The sequence below is a fragment of the Sciurus carolinensis genome, chromosome 6 (assembly GCF_902686445.1).
Source record: "Sciurus carolinensis chromosome 6, mSciCar1.2, whole genome shotgun sequence".
Taxonomy (NCBI): Eukaryota; Metazoa; Chordata; class Mammalia; order Rodentia; family Sciuridae; genus Sciurus; species Sciurus carolinensis.
The window spans coordinates 66106324-66124697 of NC_062218.1; the positions used below are offsets into that span (position 1 = coordinate 66106324).

The 18374-nt window shown below is 41.5% G+C and overlaps 1 protein-coding gene across 4 annotated transcripts; it reads right to left on the minus strand.

Moving 5' to 3' along the window:
- Positions 1 to 1832: 1832 nt before the first annotated feature.
- Positions 1833 to 17741, minus strand: Ankrd34b (ankyrin repeat domain 34B). 4 transcript variants are annotated; one of them, XM_047556066.1, is made up of 6 exons: positions 17485 to 17741; positions 16415 to 16533; positions 15818 to 15873; positions 14580 to 14661; positions 11379 to 11444; positions 1833 to 5139 (listed from the first exon to the last, which is right to left on the minus strand). In XM_047556066.1, exon 6 carries the CDS (start codon positions 5137 to 5139, stop codon positions 3595 to 3597), a length of 1545 nt encoding a protein of 514 aa, XP_047412022.1. In that variant the 5' UTR covers positions 11379 to 11444; positions 14580 to 14661; positions 15818 to 15873; positions 16415 to 16533; positions 17485 to 17741; the 3' UTR covers positions 1833 to 3594. The 4 variants fall into 4 exon arrangements, with proteins under 4 accessions (XP_047412022.1, XP_047412020.1, XP_047412021.1 ...); XM_047556064.1 differs by having other exon boundaries at positions 1833 to 5162; XM_047556065.1 differs by lacking the exon at positions 17485 to 17741 and adding an exon at positions 16796 to 17002 and having other exon boundaries at positions 1833 to 5162.
- Positions 17742 to 18374: the final 633 nt, after the last annotated feature.

Here is an 18374-nt window from a genome sequence, read left to right on the forward strand (position 1 = left end):
AAATGTTCAACATCTCTAGTAATAAGAGATGCAAATCAAAACACCCTAAGATTTCATCTCACCCTAATTAGAATGGCTATCATCAAGAATACAAGCAACATAGGTGTTGGCGTGGACATGGGAAAAAGTACACTCATATATTGCTGGTGGGATTGCAAATTGGTGCAGTCACTCTGGAAAGCAGTATGGAGATTCCTCAGAAAACTTGGAATGGAACCACCTTTTGACCCAGCTATCCCACTCCTCGGTTTATACCCAAAGGACTTAAAATCAGCATACTACAGTGATGCAGCTACATCAATGTTCATAGCTGCTCAATTCACAATAGCTAGATTGTGGAACCAACCAAGATGCCCTTCAATTGATAAATGGATAAAGAAACTGTGGTATATATACATAATGGAATATTATTCAGCCATAAATAAGAATAAAATTATGGCATTTGCAGGTAAATGGATGGAGCTGGAGAATATCAACGCTAAGTGAGATAAGCCAATCCCAAAAATCCAAAGTTTGAATGTTTTCTCTGATAAGTGGATGATGATACATAACTGGGTGGGGGGACTGGTAAGGGAAGAATGGAGGAAGGATGGATTGTGTTGAGGGAAATGAGGGGTGAGGAGAGGGCAGGGGGAAGGAAATATAATGGAACAAGATAAACATCATTACCCTATGTACATGTATGATTACACAAATGGTGTGAATCTACATCAAGTACAATCATAGACATGAAAAGTTGTACCTCATTTGTGTACAATGAATTAAAAAAAAAAAAAGAATATCTTAATTCCAATAAAGTTGCCATTTCCTACCTTCCAAAAAAAAAAAAAAAGAAAAAAAAGAAAAAAGAATCATGACTTCTCACTGGGCTAAACCTTCTTGTTTTAAACATGTAGGTTTTGAGTTGGGCACAGTGGTGCGCCTGCAGTGCCAGCTATTTGGGAAGCTGAAGCAGGAGTATTGCGTGAATCCAGGAGTTTGAAGTCAGTGTGAGTCACACACAGCAAGACCCAATAAAAAAAAAAAAAAAAGTTTTATTGTTTTATTATTACTCAGGTAAGAGGTTGTTCATTCAGTGTCAACAAGACCCCAGGATGTCAAAGCATCAGGAAATACAAAAATTAAAAAACATGTTGAATGTATCTCATCACCCTGACTAGTTCATTCTCTCTCTCAAGTAAGCCATATGGAGTCGAATTGGATGCGCAATGTCAACACTCGTCTCTGTAAGTGGGGCTGCCTTGAGTCCTCCACTAAATAACTCCTGCCATCAATCAGTGTCAGCTGTATTCTTGGAAATCCTACTCCCAAGGAACTGGAAGTGGTACCTGTAAAACTAGTAAATGAAGTGTCATCAGACCTTCAAGTGAAATCACACTGTACATAAAGTTAAAAATATATATTTTGTTAAAAATATAGCTTAAAAATATATCTTAAACACACACACACACACACACACACACACACACACACACACACACACTGCAACTGTTACTCACCATTGGTCCCTATAGTCTATATTTCACTTAATGGAGTGAAAAGTCCCATAGGATGACTTTATAACTGGACTCCAACAATTTCAGCACCTACGATGTCCTGAAGATTGCGAGCAGGTGAAAAATTCTTCCAAATATGGCCCCCAAATTTAAATCCCATAAAAATGTTGTCATGTTGGAATGAGAATACCAACAAGTTATTCTTGATTTTGAATTTCTTCAAAGTAACATGTATGGCTGTTTCTCTCAAAATTTGTAGAGATATTTGTTATTAGTATTTGAGAAATAAAAATCACCAACAATCAAAATGCTATTTTAGATTTTTATTGAGACCATTTTGTTTATGAACTAATCTATTTACATATTCATTCAAACTGTATCCTTACAACTTGAAGTTAAGTTTTGTTTTGTTTTTTTGTGGTGTTGGGGATTGAACCCAGGGCCTTGTGCATGCGAAGCAAGCACTTTACCAACTGAGCTATATCCCCAGCCCAAGTATTTTTCTTGATATTAAAACTCACAAAAATCATTTATCTATGTAGGACCCTCTAGTGCAATTTTAAATACTGAATAAAAAAATATTTCTAATGTGATGAATCTTAATTTTTTCAAAACATCAAATGAAAAACTTCCCATTACTTTTTAAAATAAAAGCCACAAGACTTACATAATTACTATGTACATTACAACTTGCTTTTATCAAATTACCAAGAAAAGCATCATGCCAATTGTTAAGATCGCCTCTATTACAGAACGCAAAGAATAATGTTGTATATGACAATATTCTGGCTAGTACACTCAGGTTTTTTATAGCTTGGTTTATTCTGTTTTAGAACCGCTAGAAAGAAATAAGGATTCTTTGTATAAACACCACACTTTGAAGTTATGTTGACAATGTAGTTATTTTTAAAAATTTTATAATAGTAGCATTTATCTTTTTAGAAGTTATGCAGGGTCCTAAAATACTAGATGATTGGAAAGCCACACTGAGGTTATCTTTAGATATCTTTATTATATGAATATCTAATAACTACATATTTGAAATTAAAAGATATTGCTTAATATTGACCAAATATTTAACACATTTTGTAATTAAGTCTCTATTGGCTTTTTAAATTTTAAGCTAACCTAATCTAGTCTAATAATTGACCTTTCTTTTTAAAAATGAAGCAAGCATTTAGTTTCTGTTTGTGATAAATCTCAAACTTTTTTTTCTTCTTGTTGGTTGTTTTTTTCTTTTTGGAAGACAAGTATATTTTGATGTAACTCAAGAGGAATGCTTTTTAACTTCTGCATTATCTTATTATTGGAAACCTGTGGACACTACTTCCAAAAATAACAGGAATTCAAAGATATGGTGCAAGAATAATCCCATAAGCTAACAGTATGTGTAAGGTAGTTTAAAAACAACCAAAGCAAAATAAAAAGCACACAAAGAACTTGGCATAGGTTATTAGTAGCCTGTCTAATCCCTGACCAGTTTGATACTGATTTAGCTGACACCAGAAATACCAGTGGCCTATTTTAACTACAGAATTTGACCTTTTAAAATTTTAAACAACTTTTACCTACCTGCAGTCAACATTTTTTTCCCCCAGAATTTGTTCCTTCTTTCTTTGTAGCTTAGGTTTATTGAAGTTAGAACATTTTATAGCTGTTGTTTCTATTATGCTTTTTGCATCATGGAAAATTACCACCTTATTTGTTGACATGAACTGTTAAATAATTATTGACTTGAAAACATTGTTTCCTAATAAAGCATTAAACCAATCTAATATTTTTAAAAAATATCTTCAACATAGTGTGACCTTTCTTTGCTGATTTTTGCTTAAATAGAAAACCTGAACCACATGAAGGCTGATAAATATTGGAAATTGTGAGAAAAATAGCTTTCATTTTGTTTGAGAGAATTCCCTTAGCAGAAGCGATACATTATTCATGTGTTCACAGTGCTTAATTCAGAACATATATTTTGGTCGACCTAACCACAATGGGCTAACCAATTACAAGACTAAAGGGTGGACATTTAAGATTTCTTCTCTAGGTGTGTATTTCTCTGACACAGACATCTGAAGATAATGTGTTTTCTGACCTTCTCTTAAAAATTTACCAATTGCTTAATTTGTTCTGTTTGCAAAGACTGTCTCCTTAATAACATTTTTTTACTTTTTAATTCTTTAGGGAAAATAGGAACTGTTGGCATAAGCACTTTCTGACCACAAGAAAGAAGGCTGCAAATCCTGTTGTTGACATTGATATCTGAGATGGGAGGATGAGGATTTACATTTAAGGGTGGCAGAAACCCAGGCCTGGTCTGCATAATACTGTGATCTAAAGGGAAAGCTCCGGAGCCACGCCTTTCTAAAACTGCATGATTTCTCCTGCTCAGGGGCCCCTGGGGGATGGTCTCCGACAATTCTTTGGAGCCTGGCAACAGTGAAGGAGATGGCGAGAGGATCTTCTTCTTTCCTGTAAATGCCTTGCCGTCTTCTAAATTTGGCGGAATAAGGCCTGCGGAGAGCTGGGAATCAGAGCTGTAGTGATTTGCTCCTGAGTTTCTTTTTTGAACTATGCTTCTCAAAGTGGAGGTAAATATCGACTGATTGGGATCTGGGTCCTGGTCAACAGGAATTTCAAAGCATGGCTGATTTCCTTCTGGAAACTGAGATTGATAATTTATTTCATCATATGACATCTTCCTCGAACCAGCCTGATCAAAGGTTCTGAGCAAATGCGCAGTATCTTTTACATCAATGCTTTGGTGCCTAGTGATGAATCGCCTAGAAAGTGCCAGCCCATTGGTTTTGTAGGATAATTCTTCCTCTGGTGTAATATCCTGGAGCTCCTCTTGCAAGGAGGCCACTCTGTTCTGGTGCTTTAATAATGGAGTACTTTTGATCCAGGCTGGACCCTGGGGTAGCTTGGGCCCAGTAGGGGACATTGCTGGCTTCCTCACGGGGGAGCCTGGCTCCCAGATATCATCACTGCTTCCAGAGGGCTCCCGGTCTTTAGAGCCAAAAAGTGTCAGTTCAGTTTCAGAAAAATGTGAGAGTGGCGAAGAGGCTGTTTTGATGTCTATCTCAGAAGGAGTGGTGCAGGTGGCTGGGAGATGACACCCATCAATGTCTGCTGGAGGCACGTTTAGGTACTGTTTGGTCGTGTGCCTCCCAGAGGGCGATTTTGCGGTGGTTATAATGATGACCTCTTTCCCTTTCGCCTTGCAAGCACTAAGGAGAACTTTCAGGGTCTCTCGGTCCTCTGCATTTATTGCATAAACAAGAGCCGAGTAACCAGAATGGTCTTGCAAGCTGAGGTCAGCCCCGCTCTTTAGGAGCAAAGAAACAACTTCTGGACCAGCCTTTTCTAAGCAAGCGTGCATCAAGGCAGTTTTTCCAGATTTGTCCTGTATGTTGGGATCAGCACTATTCTCTAACAGGTATTTAACCATTTTGGCTTTACTGACACTCTGGTGATCAACATGTTTGGTCTTACAAGCAATCATTAAAGGCGTTTCCCCGCGGTCATTGCTCTCATTGATGTAGGCACCACCTTCCAGCAAAAGTCTTGTGAGGCGAAGCCGGCTCTGATGGACTGCTTTGATCAAGGAATTTCCATCGCTTGAAATTTCTGTACCTTCATCCATCTTCAAAAGTCAGAAATCAATAGCTGGTTATCAAAGAAGATGAAGACCAAAAGATTAGCTACAATCAACGTCCCAATTTATATTCATTTTCTCACAATTTCTGAAATATGTATAAAGGGGACAAACAGGGATGCTATTAACAAATGCAAAGAAAAATCATGAATTGCAAAATAAATTTTAGAATAGAAATGACCTTTAGGGAATTACAAACTAAAATGTATTTCCAAAATCATCCTTGAATATTTATAATGGATCACCAACATGTTACTTCCCTGAAGCTCACTTTAAAAAATAATTCACTTTTTGTTCCCTGTGAAAAAAATACTTTCTAATATTTTTAGTTGTAGGTGGACACAATACCTTTATTTAATTTATTTATTTGTATGTGGTGCTGAGGATCCGGCCCAGTGCCTCACACATGCTAGGCAAATGCTCTGTCACTGAGCAACTGTCCCAGTCTGTGAAAAATATTTTTAAATGAATAATATTAAAAGTAAATTTAAGCAAAAAAGCCAACAATCTATATAACTGCAATTGAATCAACTAAAATATAGCATGTTTGTAGTATCTTAATATAAAAGCTCTAATATTAAATTACTTAAATGTGTTCTTGTATTAAATAATGCAAGCGATATCTACATTTTCAATTTAAAGGGCATTTTTATGTTTTTTGAGAGGATGAAAAATTATTTGATCTACAAAACTTTAGGAGAGCTGACATATGTCTGAAATTCACACTATCAATGGTGAGCATGTGATTATGCATTTTTACTGATTCCGTTATTTAAATTACATGCTGACTAGACTATGGTGTTATTAACAACTACTGGGTTAAATTTTTTCCCTTTTTTAATTTTTATTTTTACAGACTCATTTTGATTCATCGTATACAAATGGGGTACAACTTTTCATTTCTATGGTTGTACGCAATGTAGATTCACACCATTCATGTAATCATACATGTACATAGGGTAATAATGTCTGTCTCAGTCCACTGTTTTTCCTTCCCCCACCCCTTCCTGCCCCATTTCCCTCTACACAATCCAAAGTTCCTCCATTCTTCTCTTGTCCCTCTTGTCCCCTCCCCCCACTATGTATCATCATCCACTTATCAGAGAAAACATTCAGCCTTTGGTTTTTTGGGTTTAGCTTATTTCACTTTGCATGATATTGTTCAACTCCATCTATTTACCAGCGAATGCCATAATTTTATTCTGTATGGCTGAGTAATATTCCATTGTGTATATATACCACAGTTTCTTTATCCATTCATCAACTGAAGGGCATCTAGGTTGGTTCCACAGTCTAGCTATTGTGAACGTAAAAAACTTTACATCAAAAATACAAAGAACTCAATCAATAAATGAACTAAGGAATTGGGCAGACACTTCACAGAAGAGGATATACAAGTGACCAACAAATATATGAAAAAGTGCTCATCATCTCTAGTAATTAGAGAAATGTAAATTAAAACCATCCTAAGATTTCATCTAACTCCAATTAGAATGGCTATTATCAAGAATACAAGCAATAATAATTGTTGGCGTGGATGTGGGGAAAAAGGCACACTCACATTGCTGGTGGAGTTGCAAATTGGTGCAGCCACTCTGGAAAGCAGTATGGAGATTCCTCTGAAAACTTGGAATAGACCCGCCATTTGACCCAGCTATCCCACTCCTCAGTTTATACCCAAAGGACTTAAAATCAGGATACTACAGTGATGCAGTCATATCAATGTTCATAGCTGCTCAATTTACTGGGTTAAATTTTAATTGTAGTACATTTGCTCTGAAAAAGTTTTCTAGGCAAGAAAGTTGATGGGAACCCTGGAGGCTTAGTAAACTTAAAAAAAAAAAATCATTGAAACTAAAAAAGATTTACATTTAATTTATTTAAATATTTTAGAGTCAAACTCCTTTAATAGATCATTTTATTAGGGGGTAATAATTATGCCTTCATCTAAGGCTAAGGGAAATTTTGTCTTTTAATGATACTTAGATGTCAAATGGATGTTTATATAATATTTAAATCTAATTTAATTGGGTAGTTTTTAGAAATTGAGGACTTATATTTATCCTAATTATTGACACCCACCTCACAGGAGTGGGGAATTGAAGGATTGAACTCAGAGTATTGCACATGCTAGGCAAGTGCCCTACCACTGACCAACATCCTCAACCCTTTCTATTTTGTTTTGAGATGGAGTCTTGCTCAGTTGCTCAGGTTGACCTTTAAACGCGTGATATAATAACTTCTCAACAGAAAGAAAGAGATGAAGAGAGCAGAAAGTAAAAAAAAAAAAAAAAAAAAAATACACATGCACAGAAATTAATTCAATTGTTAAATATCTATAAGCTCCTAAAATGTACTGGATACTGAGTTGCAAAGACACAAGCCTACCCTGAGGAGTTCACAATCTTTGGAAGATACTACATAGTTCTGTTACTGTATAAACAGCTGGCAACGGAAGAATTATGAGAACACAACAGCTTTAACAACTCAGAACAAAGGGGGCTTCACAGAAGCCAGTGCTGGAGCTGGATCTTGAAGCCTGTCGGACAGGGCTGTGGGTGCAGCTGGGTGGTAGAGTGCTTGCCTAGCAATCCCCAGCTCTGCAAAGAAAATAAAAATAAAAACAAAAAGGAAGAATTTGGCAGGTGGACAAAAGAGGAAGAGAGAAGTAGAGAACACTGTATGCAAAGACCCAGAGGATACCACAGCAGTTATGAATAATAAAACAAGCTCTATTTACACAGATATAAACAAACTACGGGAAATACTTTAGCAGATGGTTAGAGTTAGGGTTAATATGGCAGAACACACACAGTTTTGCTCCTTCCTGACCTCCCTTCCGCCCACAAAATGAAAGAATTAGACACACACACACACACACACACACACACACATACACACACATAGAGAGAGAGAAAGAGAGAGAGAGAGGGAAAATGAAAGAAGACAACAGGGACATTTTGGAACCAGTAAGCTGGTAAGCCAGTAGAAACTGACTCAATCAACCTGAGAAAGCTAGGACTCATGTCGGCAGTGGTAAATCTGAGAACCAACTCCACACACATTGCAGAATCCTCAAAAGAGGCTGTAGCAGAAGCTTTAGAACTGGGGTGAGGGTCGTGGTAAAGAATTCATGGAAAGTAAGGAGAGTCAGGTAAAAAGCTGTTAGAGAAGCAGAGTCCTGGGTTCTTGTTCCTGGAAGTGTGATCTCACCTCAGATCAGCAACAAAAAGCTTACTAGAGATGCAGAATCTCAGACTCAAGCCTAGAGCTACTGTGTCAGTGCCTACCTCTTAACTAGATCCCATGTGATTTGTATGCACAGGAATGTTTAAGAAGCTCTGCCTTAGGTGGTTCCTACAACTCCAAGTCACTGGTGAGAGATAAGTCCCCCTCTCTCATTCTGGATGTCCAGAATGTTGGGGAGAACTTGACACAAGCATCGCCATTTTGAAATATATCCTTCATCTTGGTCACCTCCCAGTCACTCTGACTAAACCTCAGACAATACTCCATCATCATGCAAAGAAACCTCAAACAATACTTCATCATTATTTATAAAGTAAGGAAATTGTTAACTGGAACTGAAATCCTGAAAAGCACCTTTGACCTGGAACAGTGACCACTTCAAACAATGGAGGTGAGACCACAGGATCCTTTCCTGACAACCCCCTAGCAACAGCCTAACTGTAAAATTTCTCCCACTCCCTCATGCCCCTATAACTATTCCAGGCTGAAAGTAGAAGTTGGAAGACAGGTTTCATTCTCCACGGGGCCCCTCTCCGCAGGTTTGTCCCTAATAAACCTGTTACTTTTGGGCTGCCTCTCCTCTGTTTCCTTCATTTGGTTATTTCCTTGCATAGAGGTGGGTTGAAATGCTGGAACAGGTTTCTGGGTTGGAGACACTAGGCATATTTGTGAACCAAAAAAGAAAAAAAAAAGGGGGGACTAAGTGATTGTTCATTTATTGACCACTGCCTGAGGAGACCCCCAGTTTGACTCCAAGAAGGCTGGAAGCCATCCCTTATCCCTCAGGCAAAAACTGCCATACTCTTAAGAGTTGGATCTGCTAAGAGAAAACATCTAGGCAGGTTCCCCTACATGCCACCAGATCATCCCACAGTCAAGGTTACAGGTGACAAGTCTCAACTGTGTGCTCACAAAACAAACCAAAGTGCCTTGTACATTGAAGACAGACATGAGAGCAAAAAGAAATAAGCAACTTGGAGGAAACAGATGTTAGTTAGGAAAACGAAAACTTCAAAAGCTCATTATCCTCGTATGGACAAGACACTGTAACTGTGAGGTAAGAATAAATCCTATGAGAAAAGAATATTCAGATTCCATAAAAAGAGTTCTCAAAAGGTGAAAACATGAAACAGATCTGTGAAACTCAACAGAAGGGCTGAATGACAAGGCTGACAAAATCTCTAAAGTAGTCAAAATCAACAAGGGGGAAAAAGACAGAGAACTAGACCAGGAACTCCAACACTCAAATAATGGACATTCCAGCAAGAAAAAAATATTGGAGGGGAGGGGGTTGGAGCACAGCAGAGAAAATCATCAATGAGATAAAAAAAACATTTCTAGGTCCAAGGGACATGGATGACCAAATTGAAAGGGCTCAATAAGAGTATCCATGATGAATTAAGGCCAATCAGGCTCGTAACAGCCAGGTTGTAAATTTCTAGAACACATAACAGAAGATTCCACAGGTTTGGGGCTGGGGTTTGGGAGTGGGTTAGGGATGTGGGGATAAGTCACATACCTAAGGACGCAGAATTCCTATAGATTCAGATACATCAACAACAATGATGAAAGGCGTTGGAGGCATATCTTTAAAATTTCTGAAGGAAAAATGAACCTGTTTTGAATACTATATTTAGCCAAGTCATTGGACAAGAACTAGGACAAACTCTCAAGAATTTCCTGGAGGATGTAATTGACAAAGATGAAACGGTGAAACAAGAAAAAAGAGCACGAGACACAAAAGACCGGAGATCTTCACAGAGGAAAGGCACCCGACACCCCAGGAAAATGCTGAAGGGAAGTGCTGGGATAATGGGAACCAAAGACATCCTTTCCAGGATTCCTCGCCATTTTGCCGTCAGTTAGCAGAGGACCAAATCCCAGGGGGAGCCTGCTCTCAGTTCTGGTCTGCTTGCTGTGCTCTTCTTCTATGTTCTGTTCTCCGTGGCCGTCAGGGTGCTCATTTCATCTCTGGGGGCTTCAGAGGAGAAAGACTGAACGGCGCACTCTCTCCCTTTGGGTAGCAGTACTTTTCTATACTGTGCCCTGCCGGAGCCCCTGTTACGGTGAGACCCGCGCTTCCCAGGACTCACGTGCTCTTGACCTTGCCTAGAAGGGCTCTTGTAAGCCCAGACCAAGATGCAGAGCCTGCCCAAGAGCTGCCATCAGATATTGGCAATATTGCTCTTTCCTCGTCTAATTTTGTGCTTGCTACCTAGTTTTTTAAAAAAAGATACAATTATTTTACTTACAGATCATTTATAAGTAGGAAACAAAAATGAAAGCAAAAGGGGGCTAGGGTTATGGCTCAGTGGTAGAAGTGGGGTTATGCTCACTGGCGTGCCTGAGGCACTGGGTTCCATCCTCAGTACCATATAAAAATGAATAAATAAAATAAAGGTATTATGTCCATCTACAACTAAAAAAAGAAAGCAAAAGGGGAATGATTAACATAAAAGTTAAAAGAAATGACCTTTTGGTAGGTGTCAGGAGAGCAATGCAATTGGGAAGGGACACCCAGAGGCCTCTAAGATTCAAGTCATGTTCTATTTCTGAACCTTGGTGCTGTGTATAGGGGTGTCATTTTATTATTACTGAAACTACCTATATTTCATATACTCTTCCATATAATACCACTATTATCTATTTATTGTAAAATGAAACATGCATACAGTAAAGAACAGCATATGTGTAAAGTTTACAGAGTTATACAAGGTCTTTTTGCAACATAACTCAGTTTTCATGGTACTATCAATAGTATTTGTGCACAAAATTTCCATTGCAGTTGCCATGAGTAAGCTCCTGAAAGGAAGCAGTCCAAAGAATAAACTTGTTCCTCCCCACTTTGGTATCATTCATGATGCCAAGCAAAGGACAACTATTCAATAAATAGACACATAAACACAATGAAAGTAAACGTTTTGATTTTATGTCCCCATTGTCAAATTCTGTAAGAGCTATTCCAGAGATGAACATACCTGCGACTCAGGAACATAGGAATTTAGAATCCACTAGTAGCTCAGGTTCCAACTCAAAGGTCTAGTCTAAAGCAAAACATTTGAAAAGAGCTCAGGTGAGAGAGCCATCACAAAAGAAACTTCTTTTGGCATTTTTCATTTACAAATGCATTTAATACAGCAATGGAATTTGGAGAAGTGAGCTAGAACATAACATCAAACATAGAAATCACTTAGTAACTGCAATCCAATAAATGATGCAGTAACAATCATGAAAAAAAAAAAAACTTTGAAAAAAAGTAGCATTTAAGAAACCTGGAAATAAGAACAAGCTACCGGGTACCATATTTTAATATTATACTTTCATTTGAGGCAATATCGTTTCTATTTGGGCAACCTTGCTTTGGATTTTTGCTGTTTTAAAATCGCGTAAGAACCTATTTGGGAAGTCTTTGGACTTTTCGCCCACCCTCAAGTAAAGGTCTTTGTTCACATCACTAAAGCTGAGCACTGCCTGTCAGAACTTTTCTTTCACCAAGGTTGGTGTCAAGAGGTTCTGGGAGAAGGGGAGCTGGCAATACTGGCAATCTGGATGCCTGATGGGGCAGTGTCCCACCTCAGTCCTGTGGAAAGGATGATGCTGTGAGCTCCAGGGTCTTAGAGAAGCTCAGCAAAGGCATCAACTGGAGCCTAAGTTACCTGTCATGGATACAAAGGCAGTTCCTCTCCCTTGAGGCCTGGAGGACTGTCTAGCAAAAACAACTCCATGAGGTTTATTCATTCATTATAACAACTTTTGTTTTTCTTTCTTTCTAAGAAACAAGGCCTTGCTATATTGTCCAGGCTTCCCTGAACTCCTGGGCTCAAGTGATCCTCCTGCCCCAGTCTCCCAAGTAATTTGGACTATAGATCCACATCACTGCAGCTGGTTATAATGACTTTTAAAGTCACTTGTTTTGCTTAATTTTAACATTTAGTAGGACAATTCTAAAATTGTTTAAACATTACATTTTTCAGAGAAAAAAGTCATAAGATAGTTTATTTTTTAAATATAAAACACATGGGGCTGGGGTTGTGGCTCACTGGTAGACCACTTGCCTAGCATGTGTAAGTCAATGGGTTTGATTCTCAGCACCATATACAAATAAATGAATAAAATAAAGGTCTATCAACATCTAAAAAAAATAAATAAATATAAAATACAAGTTTGAGTCCCTGGCGTCTTATTTTGTCATCAGTATCTTACTGAAATAATCTCCTTTCTTTAAGGTCTTCATCCTCTTTCAAGTGGTTTTTTTTGTTTTGTTTTGTTTTGGTTTGGTTTTTTACCATACCTTATTCAGTTGTACATCTACAGTGCTGATATTTCTTTTCTTTGCGGGGGCAGGTGTACTGTGGATTGATCTCAACTAGGGGCACTCAACCACTGAGCCACATTCCTAGCCCTTTTGTTTTTTAATATGTTATTAAAGACAGGGTCTCACTGAGTTGCTTATCACCTTTCTGTTGCTGAGGCTGGCTTTGAACTCTCAATTCTCTTGTCTCAGCCTCCCGAGCCACTGAGACTACAGGCGTGTGCTACCAAGCCGGCTCAAAGTGCTGATATTTCTGATATTTAAGTCTGACTTACTTTTCATAGTTAAACTTACTTCTGATTAAGGTCATTTCTCTTGCCTAGAATGTTCTTTCCTCCTGTCTCAGAGAAACATCCTGACTGAGCACCCAGAGTTGATTATTAAAATTCAGTCAACCTCTTCATTATATGTAGCTTCCAAGCAATCCCCCAGTTCATTTATACCTTCCATACAGGAATACAGTCCAACTGGAAGAAGTTCAGGCTCAGACAGGTCCATATTTCAATCCTGACACACCTACTTATGACTTATATCCCCTGGTGAAGTCTCAGTCTCTCAAGGTGTTGAGTTCCTTCTCTATGGAATGACAATTATAGTACTTCATGTGGATGTGACATGAAATTAGACAATGCTAGAAGACTTTCCTGTGCCTTCCTACTCACTATATCCTTCTTTTTTTTTTTTTTTTTTTTTTTGGGGTGCTGGGGATCGAACCCAGGGCCTTATGCTTACAAGGCAAGCACTCTACCAACTTAGCTATCTCCCCAGCCTGACTATATCCTTCTTAAAAATTTTTTTATCTCAGAGATCTGGAAATGTAGCTCAGTGGTAGCACACTTTTCTATCATGACTGAGGTCCTGGGTCCAATCTCCAGCAGTACACACAAAAATATTATCCCATAATTTAGACTTCTTTTATTTTTATCACATCTCTAACCTGTGGTCTATTTAAGTAACAGATAAAATATTGAAAACTTTTTTTTAGAATTTGTAAATAATGTTTTATAATCATAAGCAGAATATAATCAGTGAGAAATGAAAAGAACATATCCTTTATGTACATTTTCTTTATAATTTCCAAATACTACAATGTCAACATTATTATAATATCTTAATTATTAAACAGTTGCATACACTTGAGTTTAAAATCAGACTGTCTTTGACATCAATTACAATTCATCGTGGCATATTTACCACATTCTTTCAGTATCTTTCTCTACACCCAAGTTTCCACCAAAATTAGAGCTATTTGGTTATTTTTATTTTAAAGAGATATATATTCTCAAGAACAAAGAAAATTAGAGGGGACGAATCATCAGATAAGTAACTTTAAATAAGCTCTGAAGAGAGCAGAGCTGGTAGAATGGTGGAGAGCTGCAATGAGAAGAGCGGGGAGGAGGCCCAGTGAGAAGGGAACCCACTCATGAACAGGGCCCATGAAGGTGAGCACTCAGAGATCCCAAGCGTTGCAGAAAGTGGCAGTGAGACTCAGGGCTGAAAATGAAAGGATGGCTGAAGGTCTGTAGCCAGAGTGCTGGGACCTCCAGCTATTTCACCCTGACCCAATAGCAGACAACTCACCGCTTTCCTAGGTAAGAAAACGAAGATTGATACCTGAATAAACTGATCAGAAAGGCTTTGAACTTGGGGACAGCAAGTTGAAAATGTGACTAAATTGAAAATCTGTAGGCTGAGTGTTGGGATCCCCAGCTCTCAGGAGAGTGGAAGCCAGGAAAAAAAGAAGTAAAAGCATTGCATCTTAAAATTATGAGTCCTATTAAAAATATCTGTGGATAAATGAAGCAGTTCAAACCATAACTATACTTACCCTTCCACACACCCACTCCAAATAGAAATAGAAAGTTACCTGAAAATATTATTCCAAATTTCATACTTCACTTTTTCTCTTCTCTCCCTGGATGAGTCTCCTGGCAGCCAGCTGTCAGTTCCTACCAAAGGAAATCAAAGCTATTCAGAGGCACATAAACACCAATGATTTGCTGCATGCATCTTTTCCATTTGGAGTCTAGTTTCTTAATTCCTTGTTAAGAAATCTCTACAGTGTTTGTTCAGTTTATCATATTTCATCAATTACGAGTTTGTAAAAGCGTCTGGAATGGATTTGAAGCATAGCAAACTGGTGCATGTCTGTTTGTAGGATGGAGCCTGCTCTGCAAGGACTGCCAAGCAGGCCCTTACCTGGTCCAGCCAGGTGAGGAGACTGAGGAAGGAAAGGAAAGGGAACTCTCCCAAGGTCACTCATACTATTCACCTGCCTGCCAGAGGTTAAGTATGAGTTTCTGTGTCTTTTTTCTTAATATCTCTTTTTCTCTTAGATGACCAGTTTCCTACAGAGCAGGGTTCTGTCTGGAGTACCTGACTCGAGATATCAAACATGGCAGTGCCAAATTGGCTGAGGAACTTTAAAAGCTGTCTTGGAGATGACCGCCTAGACCTTTCCTGTGGCTTTCTCTTCCCATGTCTCCTTCAGTTTTCCTTTCATTAGGTCAAAAAAGTTGTTTTCCTTTGTGCCTTTTACTATATCTTCAAGTAGGATTCATGCTCCCACCCATAAAATTAGTTATCTGGCTATGGTCGGGAAGAGTGGCGGTAGAACTTCACGAATGGGCCTGAAGCTTAAATTAAGTCCTGGCTAGCCACAGTCCCTGCCCTTATGCAGAAAAGGCAGCAAGGCGTGTGTCAAGAACCTGGGCTATCTCTCTCCAAGTTATCAACTTTTGGGAAGTCATTCCTCAGTTTTCTCAGGGAAACTGGGAATAATATCTATTTCACAATAGACAATTGTGAGGATTTTAAAAGACCCCAATATACTTGTTGCTGAAGAATTCAACAAATGACATTAGCAAATTTAGATCCTGCACATGTGAATCCTCTGTGCGGATGGGGTCTGACAATGAGAGGCCAAATTTCCTATACCAGTGGGTTCTCCACCTTCTGTGGGCATAAACATCACAGGGAGAGTCTGTTAAAAATAAGATTCCAGGCTCTACTCCCAGATATTCAATAGCAGGTGCTTCCTGCACACTTAGAGAAAATCTGGGGCTGACTCTTCATTCCTCACTCCTGTATGCTATCAACCCCTACCTCCAACTCTCACCGGTCTCCATCATCACCTCCAAGTGGTTTGATGCTCATCTCCCCTGCAGGAGTGAAGGGTAGAGATGGTTACCACAGTCCAGAAAGGGGTTAAGGGAGCCCACAGGTCCCAGAGAAGAGTATAGCCTTGAGTTAGAATAGGCACAAGGGTTGGAGGTTTGCTGCCCTGCCCTTCCCAGACAGGTCTGAAAAAATCCAGTCCTGTGGGGAGTCCACAGCCAGAATGCAGAGGCCAGCTACACTTGGAATAAGGAAAGCCTGCCAGCCAAAGCAAAGCAGGGCTCTCCTCCCCCAGCAAGATGCAACTGAGATTGTCCCAGGAAATGTAATGGACTGGCCTGGAAGAGTGCTCTTCCCTGGCACCAGTTTCTAAGAATTATTGACAAAATGCCTAAGGGAAGGAGTAGCTAGTGATGTTCCCTGTGTTCTCCCCACACAGCCCCAAAGCGTTAGGCTATCTTCTAGTTACCTTGACTGTCCTGGGGCCTTTACGAATAATCCTTGGGGAATATACACCCCTACTTCACTCGGTAGATTCCCTCTCAACACACGCACAGGTAACAGAGGGGTGGGTGGAGGACAAACCTGCACCTCCAATCTCCAGGAACCAAGGTGACTGGATTTCTGAGCTGGCGGCGTCTCCCAGATCCCCGATGTTGTCTCTTCAGTCTTTTCCAAGAGCGGGAGGGAGCAAGCCCAAAGTGCTGTCAGAGAAGGGCAAAGGAAGGTGACTGGGGCGACAGCGTTGGGGCACGTATGGGGGCAGGGTGCACGTTTCTTCACCTCCTGTGTGAGCCAGGGCAGCAGCTGGCGAGCTGAAGCGATTGCCATCCACGAAGGGGATTCTGCCAGTGTACCTGAGGAGTGGTCTCCGCACCTCCCGCCCTCCGGGAAGATGCGGCCCACCCTTAGGAAATGGCGCGCCCAAGGGGGACAGCCATTGCCCTTGTCCCAGGGGAGGCGCACCTCTGCACCTGGGTTCTCCGCAAAGGGGGTCCCGGCTTCTTGGTGCCAAGAATATGCGCGCTTGGAGAGCCACGGGGACTCCGGTTGTTCGAGCCAGAGACTGCAAAGGGTTCCTCAAGCCACAGCCCACCCTCGGCGCCCAGCCTACACCTCCTGCTGCCCAGCGGCTCCAGGCACCTGCGGAGACGCGCTCGAGCTGGACCCTCCGACCCGCGCGCTCCTGCGGTCGAGCGCGCGCCGCTCCTGCTGCGGCGCCGACACCCTGCAGCCCCGCCGCCGGGGTTCATTCCCCCTGCGCCGTGAGGCGGAGAAGGAGGAGGAACCCGCATCTCGCGGGGTCCAAGCCCCAACCGCCGCAAAGACGGAGCCGAGAACCGGCGGGGACTGCAGGAGGCGAGAGGGTAAGCTCGGGCAGAGCGCACCCCGGGGTGGCGGGGCAGAGGCGCTGGGGAGGCCCCTGCAGCGCGATGGCCCTCGGTCGGCCGGGTCTCGTTCTCGGCCCGGGGCACTGCAGTGTCAGGATGCGAGTGAGATTCGGGCTCCAGAGCCTGAGCTCGAGCGCGGGGTGCACGAAGGCCACACGGCCTCGGGGTCTCTGGCTGCGCCCTCGGTGCCCTCCTCCCAGCAGCCACCACAGCAACCCAAAGTTTCCCCAAGTGCAGGCGGCAGGGACGGCGTCGCACACTGACCTGGGACTCTCTGTCGAGTTGGCAGCGGCGCCCGTCGCCTCCCTCGGGCAGCTCTGACCCTCTGTGTTGGTGGCCCCAGGACGCAGTCCGAGCTGGGTGGTGGTCTTTGGCTCTTTGGCGGCGCCAATCTCAGATCCTAGTTGGTGCCTCCGGGTCCCCGCCCCAGACCGGGTTGGCAGAGAGAGGCGGGCGGCAGGCTGAGAAGCGTGGAGTGGAAGCCGGGAGGCGCGCACTTCGCCAGACGCCGGGGCTGTGCGGCGCTTCCGCTGGGAGTGACGCGCCGATTCGGGGCTGCGCTGCAGGTGGGGGCGGCGGGCCAGTCCAGTCCGGGGGGCCAGAGGTTGTTCTCCGAAGCCCCGCCTTCTGTTCTCATAAGCCCGGCCCCCGCCCCTCCTCCGGGCCACCACGCTTTGGCCCTGATGGCTTGACTAGTCCTAGAGCTAGGGCGGCAGGGTCCCCGACGCCCCTGGGACCTCTGGTCGGTCTCTGCACCCCTTTTTCCGCCCTGCTCATATCAACGCTGCTGGTCTGTGTCTGCCCTCAAGGGACTGCTCCGGTCACTTTAGCAATGCCAGAGCCTCAGTTCTGGTTGGAGTGTTAGTGGGAACACTTTTTTGGGGGGAGGAGGAACAATCATTCTTGTTTTTATTTTTATGAATTCATAACTGCATTACAAAATACAGTTCATATTTTAAACTCTATAGAAAGATCAAGAAAGATGAAGGTAAGCAACAGTTTCTTGTGTTTGTTGTACCGGGGATCAAACCCAGGGCCTTGTACACATCAGACAAGAGATCTACCAATCACTGAGCTACATCCCCAGACCAAGGAAATGGTTTTAACTCTGTGCTTATCTTAATGGATCCGACAAAAAAGATTCACTGTTTTCT

Coding starts and splice junctions, on each gene's coding strand:
- Ankrd34b (XM_047556067.1), bottom strand. CDS start 5,139: ATGGATGAAGGTACAGAAATTTCAAGCGATGGAAATTCCTTGATCAAA.